The sequence below is a fragment of the Fukomys damarensis genome, unplaced genomic scaffold, assembly GCF_012274545.1.
Source record: "Fukomys damarensis isolate Sample0158 unplaced genomic scaffold, DMR_v1.0_HiC HiC_scaffold_2, whole genome shotgun sequence".
In the NCBI taxonomy this organism is placed as follows: domain Eukaryota; kingdom Metazoa; phylum Chordata; class Mammalia; order Rodentia; family Bathyergidae; genus Fukomys; species Fukomys damarensis.
The window spans coordinates 49773154-49790070 of record NW_022900914.1 but is presented as its reverse complement, the minus strand read 5'-3'; the positions used below and the strand labels follow the sequence as shown (position 1 = coordinate 49790070).

At 50.0% G+C, this 16917-nt stretch overlaps 4 protein-coding genes across 4 annotated transcripts in view; 2 read left to right on the top strand and 2 right to left on the bottom strand.

The window, feature by feature from the left end:
* Htra2 (HtrA serine peptidase 2) lies at positions 1–2948 on the bottom strand. Its single transcript, XM_010631589.3, has 8 exons — positions 2371–2948; positions 2072–2276; positions 1789–1983; positions 1518–1550; positions 1195–1300; positions 994–1063; positions 485–580; positions 1–380 (listed from the first exon to the last, which is right to left on the bottom strand). Exons 1-8 carry the CDS (start codon positions 2862–2864, stop codon positions 215–217), a joined length of 1365 nt encoding a protein of 454 aa, XP_010629891.1. The 5' UTR covers positions 2865–2948; the 3' UTR covers positions 1–214.
* A 185-nt stretch (positions 2949–3133) lies between these two features.
* Positions 3134–6105, top strand: Aup1 (AUP1 lipid droplet regulating VLDL assembly factor). The gene is given in 13 exon segments (XM_010631590.3): positions 3134–3193; positions 3196–3287; positions 3368–3505; positions 3584–3734; positions 3921–4105; positions 4352–4424; positions 4526–4599; positions 4814–4880; positions 4979–5081; positions 5215–5334; positions 5450–5565; positions 5745–5863; positions 5964–6105. Coding segments are annotated over 13 exon segments (1320 nt in total). The 5' UTR covers positions 3134–3148; the 3' UTR covers positions 6001–6105.
* Positions 6106–6230: 125 nt separating this feature from the next.
* Positions 6231–14528, top strand: Dqx1 (DEAQ-box RNA dependent ATPase 1). Its single transcript, XM_010631588.3, has 12 exons — positions 6231–6626; positions 7053–7308; positions 7521–7714; positions 8054–8438; positions 9126–9359; positions 9446–9545; positions 9643–9801; positions 9882–10073; positions 12678–12797; positions 13101–13291; positions 13950–14140; positions 14348–14528. The coding sequence occupies exons 2-12, from the start codon at positions 7072–7074 to the stop codon at positions 14502–14504; spliced, it is 2160 nt and encodes a 719-aa protein (XP_010629890.1). The 5' UTR covers positions 6231–6626; positions 7053–7071; the 3' UTR covers positions 14505–14528.
* A 239-nt stretch (positions 14529–14767) lies between these two features.
* Positions 14768–16917, bottom strand: part of Tlx2 (T cell leukemia homeobox 2) — a 3320-nt gene continuing 1170 nt past the window's right edge. The window contains 1 exon segment of the mRNA XM_033765016.1: positions 14768–16917. This exon segment is cut by the window's right edge and continues 14 nt beyond it. Coding sequence (XP_033620907.1) covers positions 16737–16917 — 181 coding nt within the window. The 3' untranslated portion in view covers positions 14768–16736.

The following is a 16917-nucleotide window of genomic DNA, read 5'->3' as shown; positions in this document are numbered from 1 at the left end:
AGACAGTGGAACCGAGCTAAATCCCTGACCTATAATTTTATTTTATATAAAAAGTATTCTTGTGATTGTTCAGAGCCCAGGGACTGGTCCTGGTGGTTGGAGGGGCCTGCACCCCCGCTGGTTCAGTGAATCCTCTGCCCAGGTGCCCTCAGAACCTAGGCTAGGAAGGCAAGTTGGAAATCAGAGCAAGAGCCTCACACTCTCGCTAATCCAGTCATTCTGTAATCTCAGGGGTCACATATAAAGTCAGGGTTTCTGGTCCCCGCCGGATTCGCACTGCCAGCTGCGATTGAGTTCGAACAGCTTCATAAACATCTTCAGCATTTTGTACCAGCTGCTCCCCAATGGCCAAGATCACATCACCAGGCCGTAGACCAGACCTACAGAGAAGGATGGACAGAGAGAAATAAGGGAGTACACAGCTCAGTTCAAGGACTCATGCATACTCCCCCTGCCCCACCTCACAGAGCAGTCTCTCCTTCACCTGTGTGCAGGGGAGCCCAGGATGACTTTATGGATGAGTACACCATGCTGAACGTCAGGAAAGCTTGGCTCTCGGAGCTGTAGTTCAGCAAGGATGCTGAAAAGACACAGATCAACCTATTAGCTACCGTCAGGCACTCTCCCCATTTTGAGTTCACCTCAAGTCCCTCATCAACACACTGGTAAATGTGTGGCCAGGACACATACTAGGCACTACAGGTACAAAGACAGCTCACTTTCTGCCTTCTAGCAGTTATAAAGTAGGATATGTATACAAAAGAAAACTTAATTCTAAATGACACACGGTGTTAAATGAGTAATACTAGTAACATTCCAGAATCCTAAGAGAAGCTTTAAGGAGGGAGAATTTAAGCTACACCTAGAATGATGGGTCTAATATAAACTATATAGAAGAGTATAAAGACATAGGTGCGGGGTAGCAGGTTGGCTGCACTGATGGGCTTGTTGCTCATCACTGATTCTACACATCACTACCATTAATGCTCATACCTGGGAGTAAGAGTCAGCATCATCACTCCAATGTAGCGGCGCTGGGATCCACTAATTCCAAACCAGGAATCTATGAAAGAGGTGCAATGAGACCACACCCTGCTACATCCTTCTTTCCCTTCCTTCTCCACCCAATGAACACCCCTTCCCATGTCCCATTCATCACTTTAAAAGAATCCCTTTTCCCTCTACCAGACTCACTTTTCTTTTCCCCACGTCGCAGAAACTCTCTAAGGCGATCAGAGGGGATGGCAAACGAGATTCCAGCTGTGACCTTCATCGTGTTCACTCCAATCACCTCACCATCCTGCAGGGACACAGCCCCTGTCCCCAAGCCCAAACAGATAGCAGGGGATGGGGCATCTAAACAAGAGTATCAAGGATTGTTGGAGGGGGCTGGTTGGATACTGGGAGATACCAAGCAAGGGACTCCCTGAACCACACTTTCTTGAAATTAGAGAAAACCCACCCTCCCCATACTGACCTTGGGCAGGGATTCTTAGAAGGAAAGATATCTCACTCACCAGGTTAACTAGGGGACCTCCAGAATTTCCAAACTGTAGGACATGAAAAAAACATGGAAGAAATCAGGGGATTCTAATAAGCCTGGGAGCATATCTGAGAAGTAAGCACTTTTCCAGATTCTTTCCTTCACCAGTCCACGAATAAATGCTTACATTTTTGCAGCCCAACCTCAGTACAAATGCTCACCCAATGTACATCAGTTGGTGCTGTACCACACAGAACCTCTGCTCCCCCAAACTACTTTGTCATTTTTCTCGTATAGGAACATACGTCAATAGCTGCATCAGTCTGAATGTATTCCACATTGGTTTGGGGGAGTCCCAGGTCTCTGGCTGGACGCTGAGCAGAGCTGACAATGCCAGATGTGATTGTGTTCTGCAGCGCAAATGGACTTCCCATAGCAACAACAAACTCGCCTTGTCGGACATCAGCTGAGCGTCCCAGGGGCAGCGTGGGTAGAGGCTCCTAGGGAAAAATGGGTACAAGAAACCTGTCATCTGGAGATGGGAGCAAGTAAACAGTTGCAGCCAGACTTAGCCTACTCCCACCTCACCTTGGTCTGAATCCTCAGCGTGGCAATATCTGCCACAGGATCCACAGCTGTAACCACAGCCTCATATGTGTCGCCGCTAGGTAGCCTCACGCGGACACGGCGCCGATCAGCCACCACATGGGCATTGGTAACGATGAGCCCATCAGCAGCCACCACGAATCCTGAGCCATTTGAGATAGGGACTTCACGGCCCGAAAAAGGGTGCCTGAAATTGGAAAAGCATTGATAATATGAAGAAGCTTTCACCCTCCGCCTGCCCTCTGACTGTAGCTTCCATGCCTCCCTGTCTATCCCATTACCGGTCCAGGATCTCGATATACACCACGGCAGGTGCAGTCTTCTCCACCACATCTGCAATGAAGTTATACTGGCTCCGGGGAGAGGTGGGCGGTGGAGCAAGGACAGCGGCGAGGACAGCTGGAGAACTCCGACCCCAGCCCCACAGCAACAGCACTGCGCCCCCAACGCCCAGAGCCACCGCCAGCCACGAGCGCGGATGGGTTCCAGGGGTACCGGAGGCCTCCTGGATCTGGGGATCTGGAGTCTCCGAAGTCAGTCGTCCCGAGGTCCAAGATGTCAAACAAGCACGAGGTTCAAGGACCCCTAGAGACAACCGGGACTGGAGACTGAAGGTCCCATAAGTCCCCCGGGCCCGGGAGTAAGGAATTCCTGACGTCAGCAAAGCCCGAAGGTCAGGGGTCAACAGGGGTCCCTTCCCGCAGAGAATGCCCCCCAAAGCCCGCCATCCCCGGAGAAGCAAGCCTGCACCCCGCCCCGCCCTCAGGGCAGCCATCAGCTCCACCTCGGATGCCTCCTCGCCCGCCCAACTCGGAGGCGGTGCCCAGGACCCGAGCTAGCAGACAGCGAGACGCTGGGCACGCCGGAACCTGAAGTCCTCCAAAAGTGCATGCCGGGACCCAAGATTCCCAGACACCAACTCCGCCCCGTCCCACGAATGCTGGGAACTGTGGTCCCCTCAGGACGTGAGTTCTCGGGCGGCCCAGGGGGCCGCAGGGCATGCTGGGTCCGCTAGCCCTTCCGGGGCGCCTCCGGACTTCGGTTCGCACACCTTGGCTGATGCCCAAAGACTCCGCCTTCCCAGGATCCCCTGCGGCCCGGCGCAAAGATGGCGGCAGCGGCGGCCTGGCTGCCCTGAAACAGCTGCGATGGAGCCTCTCCCGGCACCCGGGCCGGAGCGGCTCTTTGACTCGCACCGGTAAGAGCCCCGGAGGGAACAGGAGAGCTCCTACGTGTTCTCGGCCTTCCGTGCCTGATCATCACTTCCCCCGCCCTCAGGCTCCCGGGTGACGGCTTCCTGCTCCTCGCGCTGCTTCTCTACGCGCCAGTCGGCTTCTGCCTCCTAGTCCTGCGCCTCTTTCTTGGAATCCACGTCTTCTTGGTCAGCTGCGCGCTGCCTGACAGTATCTTCCGCAGGTTCCGACTCGGGCGCTTAGGGAGTGTCTGGGCTGGGCCGGACCGAGGCCGCACAGTCACCACAGCCTGTGCCCTCAGGTTTGTAGTACGGACCATGTGTGCGGTGCTGGGACTCGTGGCCCGCCATGAAGGCTCTGGACTCCGGGATCCCCGCGTCAGGGTCCTCATTTCCAACCATGTGACACCTTTTGACCACAATATAATCAACCTACTCACCACCTGTAGCACCGTGAGTGGGGGCAAGGCCTAGAGCGCCACCGGGTGGCTCCCTGGGCCCTAGCTCGAGGTTCACCTATCCTGTTTAGTTCTCCCTTGGGATATACTGACTCTTACCCTCGTTTCACTGCACCACTTACCATTTTTTCTCATTTCCTTCCATTCTTTTCATCTTACTTTCTCTGCTCCCTGTTCCCAGCCTCTCCTCAATAGTCCTTCCAGCTTTGTGTGTTGGTCTCGGGGCTTCATGGAGATGGATAGGCGGGTGGAGTTGGTGGAGTCACTTAAGAGATTCTGTGCCTCCACAAGGCTTCCTCCCACCCCGCTGCTGCTGTTCCCCGAGGAAGAGGCCACCAATGGCCGGGAGGGTCTCCTGCACTTCAGGTGAGTGAGCACAGGGTCCAGCTGGGTAGGTCCGTCAAACTTGCAGGCCTTTGGGTTTTCCCAACCCTCAGCTCTTATCCCATTTCATCCCAGTTCATTTCTTTTCTGTTGACCTTTAATTCTTTCCGCCGAATCTGTATTTTCTATTTATCTGCCAGTGCTGCCTTACCAGTTTCCCATTTTTAGTTAGACAAGAGCTGCTAATGGGGCTAGCTGGACTCCATTCTGTTCTTTTTTCTCTTCTAGTTCCTGGCCATTTTCTATCCAGGATGTGGTACAGCCTCTTACCCTGCAAGTTCAGAGACCCCTAGTTTCTGTGGTGAGTGTGTGTTGGACAGGGACTCTCTGGGGTTTGGAGGGGAAGTTTTCCAGCCCTGGCCCTGGCCCTGGCCCTGGCCTTACTTCATACCCTCCCCTCAGACGGTGTCAGATGCTTCCTGGGTCTCAGAACTGCTGTGGTCACTTTTCGTCCCTTTCACGGTGTATCAAGTAAGGTATTAACTGTCCTCACTTTTGGTGGCTGGGGAGAGGCTCACCTCAAGGTCGTAGTGGCCTCTGCCTTGTCTATTTGTAGCTTTTTTAATATCAAGGTCCCACCACAGAGGCAACAGTTTACCATATCCCCACCCTCACTACCACTGTTCCATGAAGAGAGGTACCAAAGTGGAGAAGAGATGATCTAATACAGCCCTGGATTACTTTTTGCAGGTGGCTGCATCCTGTTCATCGCCAGCTCGGAGAGGGCAATGAGGAGTTTGCACTCCGTGTACAACAGGTGGTGGAGTACACTAGCAGGGTGGAGGTGGGCTCTCCTTAGGGAGAGGAGGAGAAAGCATGGCAGTCTTGACACTTACAGCCTTCCAATTCTCCTAGCTGGTGGCCAAGGAACTGGGCCAGACAGCAACACGGCTTACTCCAGCAGACAAAGCAGAACACATGAAACGACAAAGACACCCCAGGTTGCGCCCCCAGTTAGGTGTGTGGTCTATACATAGAGCTTTTTGAACTTATTTCACACTGCGGCAATTTCTTCCCTATTCCTAGACTAGTCAGCCTCTTCTTTTTCCTAATGTTCTACTTAATCATATTTCTGAATTTTTTGCTTTCAGCCCAGTCTTCCTTCCCTCCCTCTCCTGACCCTTCTCCTGATGTACAGCTGGCAACGCTGGCTCAGAGAGTCAAGGAGGTTTTACCCCATGTGCCATTGAGCGTCATCCAGAGAGACCTTGGTATGAGAAAGGGTGGCCTCACACAAAGTGACAAACACAGGGAGGAAAAACTAGGCTATGAAGGAAGAGGTGAGCAGAGAATGGACTCCCCTCTTCTCTCTTCCTTTCTTCCTAGCGAGGACTGGCTGTGTAGACTTGACCATTACTAATCTGCTTGAGGGAGCTGTAGCTTTCATGCCTGAAGACATCACTGAGGGAACCCAGTCCCAGCCCACAGTATCTGCCCCAAAGGTGAGACCCAAAAGCAATCAAGTCCAAGACTGGGGTAGGTTGGGGCAGTCTACATACTATCCCTGACTTATCTTTTTGATCATGAGACCCTAGCATAGTGCCTCTCTTGCAAAGTAGGCATAGGATTCGTGTTTAATGATGATGACTTCGCAAGCCCTCTGACATTGTGATCACCTCAGTTCCCCAGCTCTGGCCTGGTGACCCCTCAGCCCACAGCCCTAACATTTGCCAAGTCTTCCTGGGCCCGCCAGGAGAGCCTGCAGGAGCGCAAGCAGGCGCTGTATGAATATGCAAGAAGGTGAGGGGTTAGACAACGAGTAGGAAGGGGCAAGTTGGAGAAGGGTATTAAGGAGCCAATATGACAAAGCCTACATGATGTCTTTCCCCATGTTCCACAGGAGATTCAGAGAGAGACAGGCCCAGGAGGCTGACTGAGCTTAAAGGATGATACTCAGAACCGCAGGACGGAGACTGGGGGCAGCCCTCACCCGACTCAAAAAAGGCCGGATGAGTGGGTGGTAAAAAGGGAGGGACGGGGCTCCCCCAATCTCATATTAAATACAGGGTTTTCACTCAAGGTCTCTGTTGCCTCTCTGGGTTTCACAATCCTCTGAGTAGGTTTCTCTTCCTTTGGTTAGAGGGTATGGGGCTGAGAGTCTCCATAGGTTTTTGAGGGATGTCTGAAATGATCTTATGCTAGAAGATGAATGACGTTAAGGAAATGTAAATGAAATGAAAACACAACCAGATTCCAGCTTCAGTGTTCATCCAAGTTTGTGAAGCTTCTATGGAAAACTGCAAGTCCCAGGATGCCTTTCACAAGCACAAGACTGGAGATCACACATGTTCATTGTGGTGGCAGGAGAATGTTTTCTATAGGTTCCTGGCTAGGTTAAATAAGGTGGAGCATGTTGCCCTGCCTTAAAAGCAAGCATCTGGATTGGAGTTTGAGCTTAACCCCAGGGTGGAGCCGGAATTTACCTTTGTACTTCAGGCAGTCAGCAGTTGACTGGGTGGGTCTGGAACTGGCTGCCATCCTGACGTCTCAGAGCTGCAAGCAGGTTTGAATCCGGGATCCTTGTGGCCCTTCTATGACTACCTCATTCTTTATTTTTTCACCCCTGGGACCTCCCCCAGTTTACTGTGTCTCAGAAATCTTGCTGCCTGCAAGGACCCCTGGTTAATCATAAGACTTACTACCCAACTACCAGGTAAAAGTCCACTTTGATGATTCCTTAGAAACACCTAGTACTATTTCCTGGCAAACAGGAAAGCCTGAGAAGCATGGACCCCAGGGCATTATTACCTGAGGATAGATGTTAAAAATTAGGGCTGGGCCAGGGATTTAGCTCAGTGCATCCACCGCCTGACAAGCACAAGGACCTAAATTTGATCCCTGGTACCAAAAAAAAAAAAGAATTAGGGCTGAGGTGGGGAGATGATGTCAGTAACCAAATAGGCTTTACTAGCTGCCCTGCCTTCTGTAGGTCCTTGTGGACAGCCACCATGGCCTCTCAGCCTCTTAGGCTGACAGAAGAGTCTGACCCAAGTCCTGGGGAGTCTGAACTGGCTGTGAACCCCTTTGATGGGCTCCCTTTCTCCTCCCGCTACTATGAGCTGCTTGAGCAACGCCGAACCTTGCCCATCTGGGCTGCTCGCTTCCTCTTCTTGGAGCATGTGGAGAGTAGCCCCACTGGAGTGGTCCTGGTGTCCGGGGAGCCTGGCTCTGGCAAGAGCACCCAGGTGGAGGGAAACTGGGAGGGGCTAAGAAATTGGCTTTTCCCTGAGGGGTGGACTATATGGGGATGGGGAGGTGGGATGGGCTGGCCTCAGGGTGCTCATCAGAGACCAGGGGACTCATCAAATAGAGTATACTGGCTGTGGCTCCCGAGCACTTTGGCCAGAGTTCTGTGTCTCCCTCACTGGTTGTCCTTTCCTCTCTCCCCATACCCTAGATTCCTCAGTGGTGTGCAGAATTTGCCTTGGCCAGGGGATTCCAGAATGGCCAGGTTACTGTCACTCAACCCTACCCTCTGGCAGCCCTGAGCCTGGCTTTGCGGGTTGCTGATGAGATGGACCTGACTCTGGGTCATGAGGTTGGATATAGCATCCCTCAGGAGGACTGCACAGGACCCAACACTCTGCTCAGGTGGGCTCTTCTGTGGGCCAGTCTGACATCTCACCATAACCTCCCCCATCCCACCTTACCCTTTAAATCCTGCACAGTGCAACTGATAAAATAGGCCCTTGAATCATGGTCAGGGGCCTTAGTCAACCTCAACCTCACTGTGATAGTCTTACTTCTGGTCAAGGCTAGTGAAGCAAATGTCCTCAAAGGGGTTATGGGGTCACAGTTACGGCTCCCCAGGCTCAGGAAGTCAGTCACACCCTTTTCTGACCTTCAGTATTAAAATCTAGAGGACTGTACCTACAATTCTGGGGTTTGTCAGTGTCCACACTGACCCCTGCTTACTACCAATGTCAACAGGTTCTGCTGGGACAGGCTACTTCTGCAGGAGGTGGCCTCAACCCGGGGCACTGGAACCTGGGGTGTGCTGGTGTTGGATGAGACTCAGGAGCGGTCAGTGGCCTCAGATTCACTCCAGGGGCTGTTGCGAGATGCCATGCTGGAAAACCTTCCAGGGAACCCTCGAGTGGTTGTGGTTACTGACCCAGCCCTTGAACCTAAGCTCCAAGCCTTCTGGGGCAATCCTCCTGTTGTGCGTGTACCCGGAGAGGCCAGCAGGAGTCCTGCCCCTATCTACAGGGACAGTGCTCCTGGTGACCGAGTGGAAGCTGCCTGCCAAGCTGTGCTTGAGTTATGTTGGAAGGAGGCTCCAGGAGATGTGCTAGTGTACCTGCCCAGTGAGGAGGTAAAAGGAATGGATTGCAAAAGAAGTTCTTATGTATACTACCTTTCTGTCCCGGGGAAATGGGACTAATGTAGATTAGGAATGGTGGAATGGTAGTACATATTCTCCACCGAGGTCTTGGAGAAAAACCCACGGATTTCAGAGCCAAGGATGATGGTGCATGCCTGTAATCCTAGCAGTCTGGGCAGCTGAGACAGGAGGATCACAAATTTAAGCCTACTGTGGGCAACTTAGCAAGACCCTGTCTCAAAATTAAAACAAACAAACAAAACAAGTAAAACGTAAAAGGTCTGGAATGTAGCTCAGTGCATTCAATTACCAGTACCACAGGAAAATCAAGAATTTCAAGCTGGGCGTAGTGGCACACGCCTGTAATCCCAGCACTTGGGAGGCTGAGGCAGGAGGATCGCTGCGAGTTCCAGACCAGCATGAGCTACACAGTGAGTTCCAGAACAGTCTGAACTACATAGCGAGACTCTGTCTCAAAAAACTAAAAATAAAAAAATAAAGAGAAAAACAAGGATTTCAGGATAGAAATACTTGCTACTCATGTACTGATTCCTTCTAATGCATATATTTCAGTGAACTTCTGAAATCTTCTCATAGCTTTTATCAATTTTTCTAAAGGATCTGTGTGTGACCCCAAAAATGCTGAATACTGCCCTAATGCCTGATCCCTCTCCTCAGGAAATTTCCTTGTGCTGTGAGTCCTTATCCAGGGAGGTAGGGACCCTGGCTTTCCTAGGGCCTCCGCCACAGGTGCTACCCCTTCACCCAGGCTGTGGTCAAGCCATTCAGGCCGTGTATGAGGACACAGACACGGGTGCCCGGAAGGTCGTAGTAACTCATTGGCTGGCTGACTTCTCCTTCTCCCTCCCTTCCATCCGACACGTCATTGACTCAGGATTGGAGCTTCGAAGTGTGAGTGAGAGGTGCGGGGGGAAGTGGGGCTACAAACAGAAATGGCCTGTGATCTGTCTTGACCTTGATTGCGGCATGGGCGATAGGTTTACAGTCCCCAGATCCGAGCAGAATCCCAAGTCTTGAGACCAATTAGCAAGTGTCAGGCAGAAGCAAGACGACTGCGGGCAAGAGGGTTCCCACCAGGTAAGAGCCTTTGCCCTCATCGAGACCCAGCATGAGAAGAGGTGCTGTGTGCAAGCCCTGGTAAACCAATCTACTGTCCCAGATCTTCTTCCCTCAGGATCCTACCTCTGCCTGTATCCGAAGACCCTCCTAGAACTAGAGGCTCCCCCACTTCCCCAGCCCAGGGTGTGTGAAGAGAATCTGAGCCCCCTGATGTTACTCCTAAAGAGGAGACAGATTGCTGAGCCAGGGGAGTGCCATTTCCTAGACCCGCCTGGTGAGCACCCATCCTGCCCAGCTGCTGCCCTCTGACTACCTGACTCAGACTTCATGCCCTCTAAGCCCTGTCTTTGCCAGCTCCAGAAGCACTGATGCAAGCCCTGGAAGACTTAGACTATCTGGCAGCCTTGGATGATGACGGGGACCTGTCAGACCTGGGAGTCATCTTATCAGAGTTCCCCCTGACCCCTGAGCTGGCCAAAGCCCTGCTGGCCTCGTGCGAGTTCAACTGTGTGGATGAGATGCTCACCCTCGCCGCCATGCTCACGGGTATATTTATAGATTCAAGCCCCAAGGGAGTTGGAAATTACAGCACATTAGGTGGGGTCTTGTTTTTGTTTTCTCAGTACTAGGGATCTTGCTAGGTAAGCACTGTGCCACTGAGCTACAGCCCTGGCCCCTCTCTGTATAAATTACTGCTATGAGTCACTGGCTCCTGCACCTTGTGTTTTAGTGCTCCTACAGCGGGCCCTTTCCTCTCTGCTCTAATTCACAACCTCACAGTGCCTGAAGAACCAGGTATAAGCCAGCTATCCCTTTCATCTCTGTAGACTTTTCTCTGTACTTCTTGTCCTTTGGTGTGCTTAAACCTCTCCCATCTGTTATAACAGAAACCCACACGCCCTCCTCCTCACGCTCATCCTCCCCTCAGCTATACCAGTGGTGGTGAACCTTTGGTACACATGTCACAGCCAGCTGTTATCACTGAAAGCTCTAAAGGTTTGCATCATGGAGCTATACTATCTAGTCTCTATCCCACCCACTGCACCTGGCTTCAGGCCCATGTATCACTGAAACAACTTTCAGCTCATCAGGGACCTTTCAGATGTCTAACCCAGTGGATACTTCTGAGCCTTTATGGGTGACTTTTTTTTGTTTTTTTGAGACAGGGTCTCACTATGTAGTTGAGACTGACCTGGAACTCACTATGTAGCTCAGGCTGGTGTCGAACTCACAGTGATCCTCTGGCCTCAGCCTACCAAGTGCTGGGATTACAGGCGTGCGCCACCACACCCGGCATGTCACGCTGCCTTTGTACTTAACAGTGCCTCAACTTTGTACCCTGTATCTCTACCGGTACCATTCTTCTAGATCTTAGGAAAAAGGAAGGGGTAAGAGAAGACAGGGAGATCCAACTCCTGATGGATATTTTTAACCAGAATGGTCCACAGTACCTCAGCTCAGAGCTGAACTCTACTAAGCTACCCCTCATAAGCTGGATGTAGTGGTACATGACTATGATCTGAACAGTCTGGGAGACTGAAGCAGGAAGATTTCAAGTTTGAGCCCAGCCCAGGAAATTTAGAGACTTAGCAAGATCCTTTCTATAAATACATAGATACATGCATACATACATAGCTGGAGATGTAGCTCAGAGCAAAGGGCTGAGTTCAATCCCCAGTACTGTAAAAAGAAAGAGACCCACCCCCACCATCACCAGGAAACCTTTTCCTCCCTCTGGATTTTCAGTTTCAGATAATACAATAACCTCTACTAAATCACTACCATCATTCTAGACTAAACTTTCTCTAGATTTTCTTCATTTTTTTCTCCTAAATAAAATTCATCTGCTCTTCTGCATATTCACTGCCAGTGCCATTGTTAGGTCTTCATCACGTCTCACCTGGATCCTGTGAGTAGTATCCTAGCTAGTCATGTGAACATTTCCAAACTCGTGAACCCTCCTATGTAAACAGCTGTTCTTTGCCTTCAAGACAGAAAGTAACTCCTTTGCACAGCACATCTGGCCTCCACCTAGCTCTCCAGTTGTATCTCCTGATATTGTACCACATCATTCCCTCTACCCAACCAGGTGGCTTGCAGTTCCCAAAATATGCCATGGTATTAACTTCTGTCCCTTGTTTCTAGAGTCTTGAATGTTCTCCCTGTCCTTTGTCCACTGAGGTAATTCCTACTTGAATTTCAAAATATGTCCCAAGGACCCCCATCCTTTTCTCCCACATAACCTTCATCAACATAACCCAAGCTGGGATTTACCTGCCCTACCCTTTGTTTCCAGAGTACCATATACATACAGCTGACATGCTTATCACATCTGCTTACTTGGTCTTCCCTAACAGACTCTAATCAGAGACCATCTTTCATTTACATCTGTCCATATCCATGGGAGATTGGTTCCATGTGTATACCATAACCCACTGATATGTATTTCTCTTACGATAAAATGGTACAGTGTTTGCTCATAATCTGTGCATCCCTCTGAATACCTTAAATCATCTGTAGACTACTTATAATGCCTATCACAATGTGAATACTATTTAAATGGTATACTATGGTTTTTTGGGGGGTTTGTTTTGTTTTTGTTTTTTGGGGTGTACCGGGGATCAGACTCAGGATCTTACACTTTCGAGACAGGTTGCAGAACTACTGAGCTAAATCCCTAGCCCTATACTATATTGTTTAAAGACTAATAAGAAAAGAGTCTGGGCCAGTCATGGTGGTGTATACCTGTAATCTCAGTACTCAGGAAGCTGAGACAAGAGGATAGCTGGGAGTTTTAGGCCAGCCTGTGCTACATAGTGAGTTCAAGGCCAGCCCGAACTACACAGCAAGACCCTGTCTCAAAGAATGAAAGCAAAAGAAAGGAAGGAAGAAAAGTCTGTCATGTTCAGTCCAGATGGAATTTTTTCCCATGTATTTTCATTCTTCAGTTGGTTGAGTCCACAAATGCAGAGCCCACAGATACGGAGAGCTGGCTGTATTTATTTTCAGTGTCTAACAGAGTGCAGAACACCTAGAAGTTATCAATGTCTTTTAAATAAAGTTCCCCAAGTGACACAGCTCTTCAGTATTCCACCTATACTACTGTTCTGTCTCATTCTTCAAAACCACTTTCCTCTCTTCTGCCTCCAGCTGCTCCTGGGTTCACTCATCCTCCACTGTGTGCAGAAGAAGCTGCCCTGCGTCGGGCCCTGGAACACACTGATGGTGACCACAGCTCTCTGATCCAAGTTTATGAAGCCTTTATCCAAAGTGAGTGGCCCAGTGCTCGCTTCGGCAGCACATATACCAAAGTGAGTGCCCCACCCTTTTATAGAATCCCAGAGCTTTCGGTGTGTTTTTTGTTTTGTTTTGTTTTGTTTTTTGTTTGGGGGGGTGGTACCGGGGATCAACTCAGGTCCTTGTGCTTGTGAGGCTCCCACAGCTTTCAAAGCAGGTGGTGGTGTGCAACCAGTGGCAGACCTCTGTGCCCAGGAAAAGGAGAATCTCTGCCCAATGGTTGTGTTCTTTCAGAGGTCTGAAGGATTTTATTTTTAGCTGTGTCTTCTCTTCTAGGTGGAGAGGATGAAGCTTGGTGCCAGGCTCGAGGTCTAAATTGGGCGGCATTGTGCCAAGCCCATAAACTTCGGGGAGAACTCCTAGAACTCATGCAGCGAATTGAACTTCCCTTGTCTCAACCAGCTTTTGGCTCTGAACAGAATCGCAGAGACCTTCAGAAAGCACTGGTGTCAGGATACTTCCTCCAAGTTAGGGCAAAGTATTGGGGAGAGGGTGAGAAAAAGAGCAAAAGGCAGAGGGAACAAATATTAGTATGTCACCTCTGAAATTAGTGTCCAAGTGACCATTCAAAATACTTTAGAAGCTGGGGATGGTGGTGCATGCTTATAATCCCAGCCCTTGAGAGGCTGAGGCAGGAAGATCACAAGTTTGAGACCCAGCCAGGCATGGTGGCACATTCCTATAATCCCAGCACTTGGGAGGCTGAGGCAGAAGGATTGCCATGAGTTCGAGCCCAGTGTGGACTGTATAGTAAGTTCAAGGCCAGCCTGAACTGTGTAAGAAGACTTTGTCCACCCCCACAAAAAAAGTTCAAGTCCCACCCTGGGCAACTTAGCAAGACCTTATCTTAAAAGGGCTGGGGATATAGCTTAGTGTGAAGATCTCCAATACCACCAAAAAAAAAAAAAATTTAGAACCAAGAGGTACTTTTCTTTTGAGTCCCTTGGGGTACAGGGAACTGTACAAGATGCCATATGGTATGGGGGCCAAATGATACCTAGAGGTAATTACTTTAAAGCTTTACTTTAAAACTCTCATCATCCTTACTAATTCTCAGCCCCCATTTCTTTTTTCTACTCACTGCCTCTTTTGTTTATTCCTTCAATGTCTTTGTCTTCTAATGAGGTGGCCCGAGACACAGACGGGACTGGAAATTACCTGCTCTTAACCCATAAGCATGTGGCACAGCTGTCCTTCTACTGCTGCTACCGAAACCGCCGGGCTCCAGCCAGACCCCCACAATGGGTGCTGTATCACAGCTTCTCCATTTCCAAAGACAACTGCCTTTCTATTGTTTCTGAGATTCAACCTGAGATGTGAGTTATCTATACCCCTTCTATACTGCTTATTCTTTTTCCAGGGACCAAAAGATGGAGAGTTGGAAAGACATAAAAGAAGGGATCTTAGTGGTTTATAGCAACATATGTCTTGAGGACAGAGGACTTGTGGAAGGGATGGTGGGAAAGTCTCATCTGTTTCATAGGAGAAGATATAGATCATCTAACTATTATTCTCTCTGCCAGGCTGGTGGAGCTGGCACCCCCATACTTCCTAAGTAACTTGCCCCCCAGCGAGAGCAGAGACCTCCTGAACCAGTTGCGGGAAGGAATGGCAGATTCATCAGAAGAGAAAGAACCTTCTTCCACCCAGGATTTCAGAGATGCCTGTGTCCTGCAGTGACCTGTCTGCCCAAGGAATGGAACTGAGCTCATCTCTTAGCATGCTATCCTTCTTCAGTCTGGCACCAAGGCAGCCAGCCACATTTAGAAACCCAAACTTTAGGGTCAGATGTACATCCAGAACCTAAGTCACAAGAAGCAGTGGGCACAGAGTGGTGGGAATGCGGTAAGCCACTACCTGTATAGCCTTAGCTTTCTCCTATTTATTGGTGAGGGACTGACATCCTTCCCATTCCACCAACTTATGGCAAACCTATCCTTGTACTCCCTTTTGGTCCATAAAAAGGTTTTCCTATGATGCCAAATTGTATTTTGGTTCTGCAGCACCATATACAACATCCATGAATCAGAGATGACACTATCTCAAAGATCCAAGACCAACTCCTGCAGCTATAGCCTCTTGCCTGGCTCCCACTCTGGTCAAGCCTTCAACCCATGACTGACACAGCTGTCACTATCACATAGCATGAGGAGTCTTGCTACAGTTGGTCTCTGTTCTGCCTATCTTCCCTTTGTCACAATGTTCCATTCTCCAGGGGAGAAAAAATAGGGGTGGCAGAAGAATTAAGCAGATTCCCTTTCTTCTTTCTTCCCTTTCTTCATTTAATTTAAATCCTGTTCTTTCTACCCCTCATTTCTGGAATTGACCCCCAGGCATTGTATGTCTGTACAAATGTGAAGGCTATCACAACCATCTCCTAACAAAATTTATCATCAGTGAACTTTCCAGCAGCCTCTGGCCTATCTACAAGTTGAAGTCTTTATTTTAGTGTGTTAGCGTGTGTGTGTGTGTGTGTGTGTGTGTGTGTGTGTGTGTGTGTGTGGTGGTACTGGGACTTGAGCCTGGGCCCTTCCATTGAACTGCATCGATCACCAGCCCCTTCTAAAAATATTTCCTCTTGAGACAGGATCTTGCTAAACTGGAACTTGTGATCCTCCTGCTTCATCCCCCTAGAGTGTTTAGATTACAAGCACATACTACCACACTGGGCTGCTGATGTCTTTCTAAAAATTTCAGAAGCATCACACTTTTCTTCCCTTTTGGCTGGGTACACCTTTCCCTTTCAAGCCCTGGAAGGTTAACTTTGGTTTCCTACACCATCATGTACATTGTAGACATCTTTGTAGAATTTGGCAGATAGAAAAGTTTACACCCAGAACTCTGCTTTTCTTCTCAGCGTTCCTTCTCTTAGGTATTCTATCTGGTCTTATCATTCTTTCCCCATCTCTGTGGATTATCATCTGATCTCCAGATTTTCCCCCTAGATCTAACATGTAGTTTTTTACCCACAAAGTTAATCTTACTACAAACCTCACAGTTTTCCCTTCATCCACAGCACCATTTTGTGCACCATTGACTTCCTGATCCTCCACATTTCCAATCTTGAAATTGCCTTTGATTCTTCTAGGGCTTAGCACTTCCTAAATATTTGCCAAATTCTGCTCCCCCTGCTCCATTGGACCCATTAACTGTGTCCACTGTTTCCTGTTCCTTTCTCTGTCCCCGTGGAACATCAGAGCTAAATTTTCTTACTAGAATGATCTTTCATCAGGTGTGGAAGCACCTGTCTTCTCTATAGTGCAGGTGTATTGTGAAATTCAAGTAGTCGGATATGCCAGTAGATTGACACGTACAAAAACATGAGACTCAGAATCAAGAAGGAACCCTTAGCGATTATTTTACAGTTGTAGGATGAGATGCCTAGCATGGACAACCCTTTGATCCCTGTCGCAGTCAGCCAGATTTTCAGCTCTGGCGCTTCCTGTTACTCTGCTGTCGCTGGCGTCCTCCGGCATACAGACTAAAACAGCACTGGATGCAGTCACCCCTAGCCCAGCACTGCTGGCCATGCAGCTCGCGATCCTAGAACCCCAGCTCTGAGCCCACTCACCAGTCCCGCCGAAGGGCAACTCGGGTTGGCCATGCCGCTCCCCCACCCCACCCAATACACACCTCATTGGCTACTGTCTGGCAGGTCCCGCCCTTTGGAGCCTCGAATCCCAGCGCTGTTTAACAGCCTGTCAGTGAAAAATGGCGGGAAAGGCCGCGTCTGATCTCTCCCGGCATCTGCTCAGAGCTGGCCTGGGTGCCCGCGGTTGGCCGAGGAGCCCTCGACGGTGCCTCAAGTCCTGCTGTTCCTCAAACCTCGGCTGCCACAAGTCCACGTGCTCGGGCAGCTGTGCGCTCCACCACCGCGGGCCTGGCGCGCTCCACCGATCCAGCGGGCGTAGCTCACACCACCGAGGCCAGCCCGGACACTGAAGCCACTTTGTTGTCCTCTGCCCAGGGCTGCAGGTTCTGCAGCGCGAAGAGCGATGAGTTGTGCAGGCAGAGCGGGTCGGGGGGCAGCGGCGGCCGCAGCGGCCGTGGTAGCGCGTCCTGCTGCAGGTGCAGGAGCAGCCTGCCCGCCCGA